A 13,503-nucleotide genomic window follows, 5' to 3' on the forward strand; every position below is an offset into this window, starting at 1 on the left:
ATTTTTGGTTGATTTTTTTATTTATTAATTATAGTAATATAATCGTCAATAAGAATGATTGACTAATTTCAATCTAGTTTGGCTCAACAATACAATATATAGATAAAAAAATCTTTGGATTTTGAAACCTCCGCCAAAAGTTTATGAATGGCTGGCGTTTAGTTATACTCCTCTCTATGAATCCCAGTATTGCAAAGGCTTTAGTCTGAATATTAATAATATGCGATGACGTCCACCCACCAGACTTAACTGATAGGCTGAGAGACCGACGGCGCTTATCTGCCGTCCAATTAACAAATCCAACTACCTCGAGGGCGTGGCTTGTTGTGAATATTAATCAACAGTTCCAACCGATCTAAAACGCAGCGTCCGTATAATCTAATTAATATTCATTACGTACTTCTAAATATTCATATATATAAGCCTTCACCGTAGTAGAACGCTTGAAATGACGCGCGTAGGCACTCAGCTGATTCGGCAGCTTTTCTCCGCTTGTCGCGTGTACCGGTCTTTCTCCACTCGCGTTCGCGATCATGGAGGCGAACGGGACCGAGCTGCTGCCGGTAGAGCCAGGTATGGACGCGTTGATCGTTAACGGGGGAGCGGCGGAACATGACGCTGATCTCTCCAAGAAGAAGAAGAAGAAAAAGAAAAGAAGCAAGATAGCGGTTTCCGGTGAGTAACACCTGCTTTAAATACTCAGCTGTGAACTCTGTTTAAAGTCTCGGATTAAAACTGTCCGCTTTCTTAAAAGATGCAGATCTGCTCAAAAAAGTTGTATATTTACTATCTAGACAGCTTGCTACTTTTTTTGTACAACATATACTGTCTAACTAGGCAGTTCACTAGAGTTTGAGACTGATATACCCATCTAAATGCAGTCTAGGTATAGGTACTCAATAATGGGTTTGCGGCAGTCCGACAAAAGTTTAGTTTTTTAATAAAGCTCCTAAATGAATAAGTCGTTCAATCTGATTCGTGACTTTAGGTCTGCACACTACTTTCTGCATGCATGCCTGCACTTCTGTGCACTTGCATCAGGTCTAATGTGTTGACCTACTGTACCAAGGTTGTATGATAATGCAGATTTCTTTTGTGGCTTCCCCTGTGCCAAGTTTGCTTTCATATGGATCCAGTATATGAGCTAAAGTTGTGTTGACAGCTTCCAAACTGACAGCCGTTACTTACCACCTGTCATACACACACGCACATTGTGTTGAGATTGCCGTTTCTGATGCATCTGGCACACTTAGGACTTACTTTGCTTATGGGCTGAATCACCTGTGTGTGTGACTTTGCAGTAGGACACGGTGAACAGGGGGAGGATGGTGAGGTGGATGGGAAAAAACCGACAGAACAGCAGAACCTGGAGGAGAATCACAGAGAAGATGATGGAGAAGAAGGTATTTCGCCGTCAAACACCATACTTGTTTTTTTTCCACATACAAAGAGTGTTTTGGAGGCATGGAAGTACATTTCTTCATCGATTTTTGAGTTGGGTGTGTAAGTCACCAAATCTAATCTTATATTATTTTAATAATAGGTCATGTTACCTAAAACATAACAGCATTTTGAAATGTCAGCAACTCCTAGTAACTAATAGCTGGGATTGAAAACATTTTTGCACAGCGGGATTAGTTGTAACATTGTTACAATTAAGCCTTAGGTATTTATACAATGATAAAATTATGATTTTTTTGTCTTAATTGTGCAGCATTGATGCATAATACAAGGATGGTTAGATGAAGGATCATGTATGGATGTATGTGTATATATGTGTACAATATCCACCTTTAGTATATAGACAGAATATTTATTGAATTATTGGTGTTTATACAAAATTTTCTAGCAGGTGTTACAACAAACCCTCTGTTTGTTACAATTAACCCCACCTGTCATGGTGTTAGTTGTGACGTTTGCAATCTTGTCACTTTCAGTGTAATTGTACGATAACGTCCCGTAAACAACTTTAAGTGTTGATTTGTAGCAGAGATGTGTGTGTTGATTGTGTAATGATTAATCAAACTTAAATATTTTTTTGAACGATAGAGCCAACGCAAAAAAGCATTACTTTATGCCCTGCTATCCTCTACGCATGCTGTATGCTTTTCAGTATGCATAGCATGACCTGCTACATTTGCTGAGATATGCAGTGTACAGCAGAGAACACTGGTTACAGTATATCCCACGTTGCAATGTACCCAACTTGACCTCTCATTTCCATTGTGATGAATTAGCTCAAGGTAATAACTTAGATTTTTTTTAGATCAGACTGCATTCATTTAAAATGTATATTTTATATGCAAAATATAGTTTATAAATTTCCTAAATAACTAAACATCTCTTCTTATGAAAAAAGCTTGTTTTTCCTTTTTAAAAGACTTTTTTAAATTAAAAATCATATTCTGTACGAATGAAAGATGAGCTCCTAATATTTGAATATTTATTTATTATTTGCCTTGGACCATTATGAATTATTGCAAAACCTGATGATCCATGTAATCCCTTTCATCAGAGAACATAACTTTGGACCACTCAGCAGCAGTCCAGTCCTTTTTGAAGGCGAGACACTTCTGAGGCTGTCTGTTGTTCAAGAGTGGCTTGACACAAGGAATGCGACAGCTGAAACCCAGGTCTTGCATACGTCTGTGCGTAGTGATTCTTGAAGCACTGACTCCAGCTGCTGTCCTCGCTTTGTGAATCTCCCCCACATTTTTGTAATGGGTTTTGTTTCACAATTCTCTCCAGGGTGCGGTTATTCCTATTGCTTGTACACTTTTTTCTACCACATCTTTTCCTTCCCTTCGCCTCTCTGTTAATGTGCTTGGACACAGAGCTCCAGCCTCTTTTGCAATGACTTTTTGTGTCTTGCCCTCCTTTTGCAAGGTGTCAGTGGTCATCTTTTGGACAACTGTCTAGTCAGCAGTCTTCCCCATAAGTGTGTAGCCTACAGAACTAGACTGAAAAAACGTTTAAAGGCCTTTGCAGGTGTTTTGAGTTAATTAGCTGATTACAGGTGTCTTCAATATTAAACTTTTTCACAATATTCTAATATTCTGAGATACTGAATTTGGGATTTTCCTTAGTTGTCAGTTATATCAGTGGTGGTTCTCAAACTTTTTTCGTGTCCCCCCCCCTGTGTATGGTGCACTGCTTTGCGGAACCCCAAAAGAAAATTTATGACAAAAAACTGCTAATATTTAACATTTTAATTAAACAAAACATATTAAGTTATACAAAGTAGTGTTGTTGTTTTTAGGTTTAAATACACAGAATTCGTGATAAATTAATGTATTTTATAAAATGTCATAAAACTGGGGCCCCCCTGGCACCATCTCGCGGCCCGCCAGTTTGAGAAGTTATATATCATCAAAATTAAAAGAAATAAACATTTTAAATATATCACTCTGTGTGTAATGAATGAATATAATATACACATTTCACTTTTTGAATGGAATTAGTGAAATAAATAAACTTTTGATGATATTCTAATTATATGACCAGCACCTGTATAGTTTTCCTCTTTTAATGTCATAAAACAGAATATTTTTAATCTGAATTGAATTTTGAATTCGTTTTTTATGTGGTCTTAAACTTTTGGTTCTCGTTAAAATGTAGGCATATGAACGAAGTACGCAGTGCTCTAGTATTCCAAGCATAGCCACACACTGTTAGTGCCAATTTAACTGCAAGTCTCCTTATTGTGTCAATTCTGTTACCATTTCAGATGGAGAGGAATGTGATAACGTCTCTGGGAAAAAGAAGAAAAAGAAGACCAAGAAAAAGAAAGGACGTATGTCTCTCTTTCATCTTTCCTTGTACATTTTGTTCTCTGCAGAGTCAGTTCAGTTCTTCTCATTGGGTTCCAAAGTGCCTTTGCTCTTTGCTGATTGGCTGAGATGTTAGATAGTGTAGTAATCAATTATCTGTGAGAACGGGACCACGTCCGTGCAGCATCTTTTAGCTGTACTCTCTCAAACTGACACTACGAGGACAGCGGTACGATTAGCACAGCTGAAATGTGTGTATGTGTGCTTGTGTTGATGGGGGTAGGGAGCGGGTTTGACTGCCAATGCAGCGGACTGGCGAACCGCCAGATCGCTGTCCCTTTGGGAAAATCCTGCAGTGCAGAGTAAATTTCAGCAGAGGATTTAAAGCGGGTCCTAGGGTGCCAACAAAAACCTTGTCATTATTTAGCAGATATTTATCAGTCGTTACAAAAAAGCGTTTAAGTCATCAACATAAAAGACTGTTTATGTTTATGATGTTATCTGTTCATTTTTCCACACAACTTTGCAACTTCTTGTCAACTGCCAGTCATTACAGTATTAGTAGACTGTCTGCTTTATATTTGCTACATTTTTATTGATATTTATTACCAAGTAACTACATTTCAATTTATTGTACTTACCCTACCCCAGCAGTCTACATATACTCCAATGAGATTTCAATGAAGTTTAGCTGGAAATTAATTAGTTGACATGTAATTACAAAGTTACATATAGATAGCTGAATGTCTAAAGTGGACTATTGAAATATAGTATAACCAAAAGTATAGCTATATACATACAATAGATATTAAAATACTAAATGTGCATAGTGTTCCTGTTGCTCAATTGGAAGAACATTGTGTTAGCACTTCAAGGTCGTGGGTTCGATTATTGATAAGAAATGTTTAGCTTGAATGCACTGTGAGTCGCTTTGGATTAAAGCGTCTGCCAAATGAGTAAATGTAAAAAAAAAAACGTGCATGCATAGCAGAATTTAAAAGAAATAAATACTTGTTAACTCAAAGGCAGCATTAAAGGGTTAGTTCACACAAAGCAAAAACTTTGCCATTATTGACTTACCCTCAAGTTGTTTGATCCTCCCATGTCTTTCTTTGTTTTTCAAAACCCAGAGGCAGATTTTGTTTTGGGTTTTCTGGTTTCTATGGGAGTGGATGGTGACCTACTCCATCTAACACATAACTACACTCACCTCGTGCCTTATCATAAGTGTCCTGAATCACAGAAAAGGGTCTAGTGAAAACAAACTAAAATATAATCCATTATTTGATAAAAGCCTTGACCTGTTCCTTTCTTTCAGTGCACATTTGCAAAATATACACTTGTATTTAACAACAGTTCTGAATGTTTATTTCAAAACACCTAGATGTCCCAATAAATCTTGGGATAGCCAAGGCTGTGAAGGATCCATCTATGGATACTTGGTTTCAGGGAAAACAAGGCCGCATGGAGGCTGCGTGTTAAAAAGCATTCGAATTGGGACAGCCTTCGTTGCTGCCCGGTGATGTCATTGGCCTTTAAATACGGTCTTTGAAGGATGCAGACCCTGAATTGGGATGCACCCAAAGGCAAAGTTATTGTTTTTGGTTTTGGTTGAACTATCCCGCAATGATATTATGCAGCAGCCCAAAATAGTCCCCTTAGTAACTTTCAATGGCAGGGGACTATTTTCGGGAACTGCGTAATATCATTGCGCCTCTGGCAGCCATGTTACAGCAGCAAAGTCCTTGATTATTACCCCAGAATAAGAGTAGTTCCTAGCCATATCTGCCTAGAAAATTGCAACTTTTAATTTTCCATTGGTCTTAGTACACGATGTAACTACAGAATAGTCAAGTTTTGAATAAGAAAAATATTGAAACTCTTTGAGCGCGATGCTAATGGTCTAATCAGATTAATGGATTATGCTAAGCTATGCTAAAAGTGGTACCACCAGTCCCGGAGATTGAATAAATTGATTCCAAAACTGTAAAAATCAAATGAGATTTGTTGAAAATTATAATTTCAAATTACAATGACACTGAAATTGTATAAAGAGCAGTTTGAACATTGTAAAAAAATTTCATTTGTTTCATATAGGTTTGGAAGAAAGTAAAAAAATGTTTAATTTTCCCTTTGTAAACTGGTGAAAGCCAAAAATATTTTGTGATTTTCTACATAAAATCATTCTACATTATGTGAACATATAACCTTGATATCTTAAATATTGACTGAATAAAGCCATGCAAAAGATTGAAATCAAATTTATACTCATAATCTCATATTAAGATTATGAGACCTTAGCCTGGATTTCAAAGACAGGGTCACAATAAAGATTATTTGTTAATAATTTTTTTCTCTTCTAGCCAAAACCCAAACTGACCCTCCATCCATCCCCATATGTGATTTGTACCCCAATGGTGTGTTTCCTGTGGGTGAGGAGTGTGAATACCCTTCATCGCAAGATGGGTAAGACAGCTGTCCTCTTCTCAATGTGAATACGCTCTTCAAGTCCCTCAGGTCACCTTGTACTTTCTATGGGCCGCACTACCTCGTATTACCCTGTGCTGTGTGTAATATTATATCGCCAAGACTACTGACATAGAGGTCACTCGCGTTCCCTCGCGCCTCAAGTACTCTCTCCATAAATAGTTGAGAACACGGTGTGTATGCGAGGGCCAGTTCATAAACCTAAATTTCTGCACATTAGCTGTAATGCTGCAACAGTCCTAGTTTTATAACCATAATGAATTTTAATTATGAAAAACAACTAATAAGATATAATGTAGTATGCAAAATAAGAAAAATAAATGTGGCTGGTGTGTTTCTATCATAGATCAACTCTTTTTATAGATTAAATCTTCGAATAACAGCATCTACCAAGTGCATGAATGTAAATGTTCAAATTAAAATATTAGAAACAAGTTAGTGTTACTTGTAATGTTCCTATGACTTCTATGAATGGATGCTTAAGCACTTTATTTCCCAGTTTAATATGCATAGACAAAGTATAATATGTAGGCTATATAGTTTAATCTAAAATGCATACACGTAAAACATTATTCGGGTGTCGAAAGTGTTTCTTTATGGCACATTTAGGGAACAAGTTATGTAGCATATCTGTATTTACTCTCAGGCGTAGTGCTGCTTGGAGAACGACCAACGAAGAGAAGCGAGTGTTGGATAAAGCAAACGAGGAGCTGTGGAATGATTTCCGGCAGGCAGCCGAGGCACATCGACAGGTGCGCAAATATGTGAAAAGTTGGATCAAACCTGGAATGGCCATGATTGACATATGGTGAGTGCATTATTTTTAAATCATCTTTAAAAGTTGATTCCCAAGGAACTTACACACATACACTGACAAAAATGCATGTGATGAATATGAACTTGGATGCACCATAAGTTGCTTTGGAAAGCATCTGCCAAATGTGTAAATGTAATTTATACAGCAACAGTGTAAGGAAGCCATTCATTGACTGCGTAACTCTTGCTTAACATTTGATGTCACCATTATTATTATGACATTTTGGGAATGTTCTACTTGCGATTTGTGCAAAGATTTTTACAAAATCCAATTGCTACTAGCCCAATGTTATATTTTGTTCACATATTATTCTTTCACAGATTTTTCCAACCATGTTCGACAGAAATTGCCCCTGTTCATAGGATCGCTTGTCATGTCTGGGTTATCCTCGTTTTCCGCAGATGTGTTCAACTTCATTCAGCTCTGCGCAAATCGTTCAGAATATGACATAATTTTATCGTGAAAGCGATCCAAACGCAGTACTATTGAGATGCTCAACAACCACATATTTTAAAAACGCAAGCAACACACATGACACTTTGAACACTTATTTTGAATTTGCGCCCCTTGGATAAGCCGTCACAAGCAACCCACTATCTCTGGATAACTTTTGATTCACTACACGTTTGTGTCGTTTACATTGTATACACTTACGTGCCGATTTCCAACATAACATCGAAGTCTTACTTACCGCCTACAACTCATGACCCACTTGGGACTATTCAACGAAATCCAGCGTTAAACAAACACACACTCAAATCTCCGCTGCTACCCCAGATCAACAACCTATATCCATTGTTTTCCATCAGGCTGGCTTACTTGGAAAGCTCAACAAGGCGTTCTTCTCCTTGCATTCAAATACACAATTCATCTTTCATGCCATTGTTGAGTCTTGATATAAAACAAAGCGTAAAGTGATGCCTGTGACTTCTCATAGTTCTCGCTCTCACGCTGATTGACGTGTGGGTGTGCTTTTCCAGCGGATGTGCCCATAAAAGATACTATTGTCATTCGAAGACAGCTTATCTTGTTCTTATTTTCAGTGAGCGTTTGGAGGACTGCAGTAGAAAGTTGATCCAAGAGAACGGTTTGAATGCAGGGTTGGCATTCCCTACTGGCTGCTCGCTGAATAACTGTGCTGCTCACTACACACCAAACGCAGGAGACCCTACTGTCCTACAGTATGATGACGTATGCAAGATCGATTTCGGCACACACATTAATGGTATGACACATAAAAATTAAAACATAGTTTTTGCCCACTCTAACCCATACACCCATTTTGGCTGTATCCAAAATTGCCCAATATAAGTTGGTATTATATATATATATATATATATATATATACAGTGCATGTTTTTTTTGGGGGGGGGGTTAAGATGTTCAAGGTTTATACACAAAGCAAACACATCCTGTCTGCTTTTTCATTTTTTTTATTGCTTAAAAGCTGATAAACATTTTGCAGTAGTTTATAGTCTCCTTTTTTGGCAAGCATTAACTCTGGCAGCCGTAAAATGTACGGACCTCAACTGATTTAAAAAGCTTAATTGAACAGTAATATGAAATAAGTTGTAAAACTGAATTCCAAACCATATTAACTGCTGTATGTGTATGTTCAGGCAGGATTATTGACTGTGCCTTTACCGTAACCTTCAACCCAAAGTTTGATCGCTTGCTTGAGGCTGTGAGAGATGCTACCAACACCGGCATCAAGGTGAGCCATCGTATGAACTTCCAGGACTTGCATGTCAATGTTGTAATGTTGTCATGTGCAGAAGTAAAATGTCTCTTTCCACAGTGTGCAGGTATAGATGTACGTCTTTGTGATGTCGGAGAATCGATACAGGAAGTTATGGAGTCATACGAGGTTGAAATAGATGGGAAAACATACCAAGGTAATGGACACAAAAACACTTGTTGGTGTTTGAGACAATGTCACTGTTGCATCTTTATTGTATATTTTGTGTGTTTCCTCACAGTCAAACCTATCCGGAATCTGAACGGACACTCTATTGGTCAGTATCGGATACATGCGGGTAAAACGGTGCCTATAGTGAAGGGAGGAGAAGCCACCAGGATGGAGGTGTGTATTTATTTAATATGTTGTTAATGTTATCTCATTTTCATTTAATCATTTATGTAAGTTGAAGTGCAGATAAGCTTTTAGTTATTAATGATAATGATATATGTTATACGCTAGTTAGTAATAAACGTATTTTTACCATCAAATAATTCATTTTGTTTTGTTTATTTTGTATTTCATGCAGTAAATGTAATAATAGGGCTAAGCTGGACCAATACAGTCAGGACTTGAGTTAGACCAATACAGTACTAAATAAAATGAGAATTATAAATATTACACATGTGACTCTGGACCACAAAACCAATCATAAGTCGCACAGGTACAGACTTGTTGTTTTAGAAGTGTTAATGTCCATACATATTTATTTTTCAATCTATTTAATTAAGATACAAACAGAAAATACAGGAAATATGGACAAAAAAAAAATGTCGTCTTTAGGCATCGTCTGTGTGACCTCTCTTGGCACTAAACACATCTTGAGCATTTTGCAGAATGAAGTAAAGAGACTAATTTCTTTAAAATTAGAAATTAGAATTTAATTTTATTTAGGTTTAAGAGATCCTGAAGTTTCTGCTATTGCTCAAGTAGAAGGGGAGTTTACGCTAAAAACTTGAAACATCAGTTTACATTTTTATACAGTTTTTAATACAATATACACATTTCCTGTATTTTCTGGATGTATTCTATTCTAAGAAACAATTATATATGATCACTATAACATTGCAAAAACAACAAATCTAATTCTGGCATGGTGGCCTAAGACTTTTACACAGTACTGTATATTTGTAGCATTAGCCAACAATACATTGTATGGGGCAAAATTATAAATTATTTATGCCAAAAATGAGATCATGTTCTTACCATACATATAATGTATTTATTTAAAAAACTATGTTTATTTAAAAATATATTTATCATTAGTAATATGTGTTGCTAAAGACTTTAAAGGCGAGTTTCTCAATATTTCGATTTTTTTGAACCCAGATTTTCAAATAGTTTTATCTCAGCCAAATATTGTCCTATCCTCACCATACAATGAGAAAGCTTGACTGGTTTTGTGGTTTAGGGTCACATATAATATTACAATTACATATCATTTTTATTGTTAGATTCATGTAAAACACAACAAAATTGGAAGTTGTGAGAATTGGGTTTGGTTTAAATAAGATTATACTTTATCTAAAATATTATCTTATGCTTCTCATAACAAAACATTATGTAAAGACCGCAATATCCTATTTTTTTTGGACAGTACCATATTTTAACATATTTAATTATGTCCAGGAGGGGGAGGTGTACGCCATTGAAACATTTGGCAGCACTGGTAAGGGTGCGGTGCACGATGACATGGACTGCTCCCATTACATGAAGAACTTTAATGTTGGACATGTGCCAATCAGGTGAGGGAGTTTTTTACTCAGTCAATAAAAGCTTTATGGAGCCCTTTATTCAATTTAGCTCCAGTTACTCATTTCTAAAGAATTGTTTTACCACTTTAAAAGAGATGGTTCACACAAAACAAAACATCATTTACTCACATTCATTTTGTTCCAGTACTGTATGAAAAAAAACTCTGAAAACATTTCAATGTCTAACAACTTAGATTTCAGTTTCAGCATGATATTACATGGCTTTGAGACTTCTGAAAAGCCACAGACCCAATTACTTTAACTATATGCAATATGAGTGACGTTTTGCTTAACATTTTACACATTTGACAGACGTTTATATCCAAACTATGCATTCAAGCTTAAATGTTTTATCAGAACCAAAGATCATTGCACTGCTAATGCAATGCTTTACCAATTTAGCTGCAGAAACACTTAGTTTCCTGTTAACGGAAGAAAGTCCAGATTTGGAATGACAGGAAGGAAAATACAGAATACTATATTAAAAAAAATTTTTAATTGTAAAAATACAATGAAACATTCTGTAACCCCTCTGTAGGCTGCCCAGAGCAAAGCACCTGCTCAACGTGGTAAATGAGAACTTCGGGACTTTGGCATTCTGTCGACGCTGGCTTGACCGATTGGGAGAAAGCAAGTACCTGATGGCCCTGAAAAACCTGTGTGACCTGGGCATCATCGACCCCTATCCCCCTCTGTGTGACACCAAGGGCTCATACACAGCACAGTTCGAACATACCATCCTGCTCAGACCCACGTGCAAGGAAGTTGTGAGCCGTGGAGACGATTACTGAAATGCACACGTGCATACACTCCAGTTTTGCGCAAAAAAAACATACACAGACACTTGAATATAATAAACTGTATAAAGTAGAACTGAACTGTTGTTAAAATAATAGTTTACCCAAAAATGTAGTTTTCCTTGTCAATGTGTAGAGATGGATGTTTAGCTATAGCGAAAGTGAAAATCAGGAACTGTTGAGCTCCAAAAGAACAGAACCGATGTGTGGGGTACCATCGATGGTGCTCAGTCCGCATTATTGGCAGGGTTTTGCATTTGTGAACGTAATTTTACAAAAGTAGGATTTGATTATAGAGCAGCACCAAAAAAAAAATTATGGTTTGAGTTGAGGGTGGGGGGTTTCTTTGATTAAAAAGTTAATACAAGATCACCATACTTTGTGAAATCACAGCGACTGGGCGTACTTACCGGCAAACAAGGGTACTTTAATGCTTAGAGATTAGCGAGGGAGTGCTGCTTCATGTTTGTTTTTTTGGTTTAAATATATTAAACCTATTTTAGCCTTACGCTGCTCAGTCTACCTATTAAAAGTAGAAAAAAAAATCTATTTCATTAATAGCTTAGACAAAATCATATTTTGCTCTTGTCTGGGGGGGCAATGCCCCCCCTGCCCCCTCAAATTTCCATAATTTAAGAAAAATACTACTTAAATTTCAGTCTGATTCCCACATAAATTGACATACTGTGCAAATTTCATATGGACCACTTGTCCATAGTCACCATTCACTTTCATTATATGCAAAAGAGCACTCCAGAAATTCAGCTAAACATTATTTACAGTGGAATGTGTTGTGGGTTCAGAGCAGCATTTTTGGGTGAACTGTTATTTTAAGGGAATGTAACCGCACAGCATATATTCAGCATGAAATACTATGCATACTGTAGGTACAAGCCAGTGCCCAAATGAAACATCTATTTTCAAAGTAAAGAGATAAAGACTTTATACTCATTTGTACTCTGTGTAGTAAATGAGACTATGGGTGCTTAACTTTACACACTGCTGAAGGGCTTTTGCAAAAAAGAAAAGAAACCCGTCAGGAAATAACTGATAATATGCACAGCTTTGATATTTGTATCATATCAAATGAGCTATCTCATATAGTACCTGTATTACATTTTGAACTTTTAGGTTTTTTTAATAAAACATATTTAAAATGCACCATATTATTTTTGTGTGATTTATAGTTATGTACAGGCTTAATTTATCATCATATATATAATTATATATTTTTGGTGGACTCTTTATCCAACGCACCTATCCGGAACTAACAGGTGTGCGACATTGTTCTTCTATTGATTATTTTATCATTATAAAAATAAAACATTTTATAAAAATAAAAAATAAATTTGTGCTAGTTCAGCTGCTTGCAGAAATTCTGAAACAAATATATTTTCAGTATTTTTTGTTGTTGTTGTGACATCATAATAATGAAATTCCTGCTCCGAATATCAAGTTCATATTGAATGGAACTGGGAGTGTACGGTGGGATGGCTATAAACAACAATTTAAAAATGCCTTTACAAATTTCTGTACAAAAAAATTGTTCTGCTAGTTTTAAAGGTACAGTAAGTTTTTTTTGTGGCATCTAGTGGTAAGATTGCGAATTGCAACCAACCTTAATTTCGAAACGCAGATGTAACTGCCACAGGACAAACATTTCTTCATCTGAGACGAAGGAAACTAGGACAGAAACGCACTCTTGTAGAACAGTTTGTCCATTTAGGGATACAGTAAAAACATGACGCGACTTCCATGTAAGGGGACCTGCGGTGTATATAGATAAAAACTGAAAATTCTAAGGTAAAAAGTACAATACAGTTCATTATGTAAGGTCTTTATACACCACTGATAATATAGTTATGTATATTATATTGCATTTCTGTCAAGAGATCCTCCTAAAAGTTACACATTGCACCTTTAACCTACTAAGACCTGGATGGCCACATGCATCACATTTTCTTGTTGTTTGGACCATAATACTCTGTGTAACTGGAACCTGCTGAACACAAACATAGAGAATAACACTGCTTTGTATTCATAGAAAAATATTTGGTTACAATATTTATTGGTTCTTCCTATCCCAAAATAGCTGGAAGAAATCTGAAAAAAAAAAGACATACCAAAGCTCACAATGAAT

The 13,503-nt window shown here is 36.4% G+C and overlaps 1 protein-coding gene across 1 annotated transcript; it reads left to right on the top strand.

Moving 5' to 3' along the window:
- The first annotated feature begins 479 nt into the window (after positions 1–479).
- Positions 480–12,524, top strand: metap2a (methionyl aminopeptidase 2a). The gene is made up of 11 exons (XM_065274635.2): positions 480–675; positions 1,302–1,403; positions 3,728–3,793; positions 6,134–6,236; positions 6,904–7,065; positions 8,118–8,299; positions 8,694–8,788; positions 8,873–8,969; positions 9,054–9,157; positions 10,442–10,557; positions 11,105–12,524. The coding sequence occupies exons 1-11, from the start codon at positions 534–536 to the stop codon at positions 11,355–11,357; spliced, it is 1,422 nt and encodes a 473-aa protein (XP_065130707.1). The 5' UTR covers positions 480–533; the 3' UTR covers positions 11,358–12,524.
- Positions 12,525–13,503: the final 979 nt, after the last annotated feature.

Source organism: Paramisgurnus dabryanus, chromosome 1, assembly GCF_030506205.2.
Source record: "Paramisgurnus dabryanus chromosome 1, PD_genome_1.1, whole genome shotgun sequence".
In the NCBI taxonomy this organism is placed as follows: domain Eukaryota; kingdom Metazoa; phylum Chordata; class Actinopteri; order Cypriniformes; family Cobitidae; genus Paramisgurnus; species Paramisgurnus dabryanus.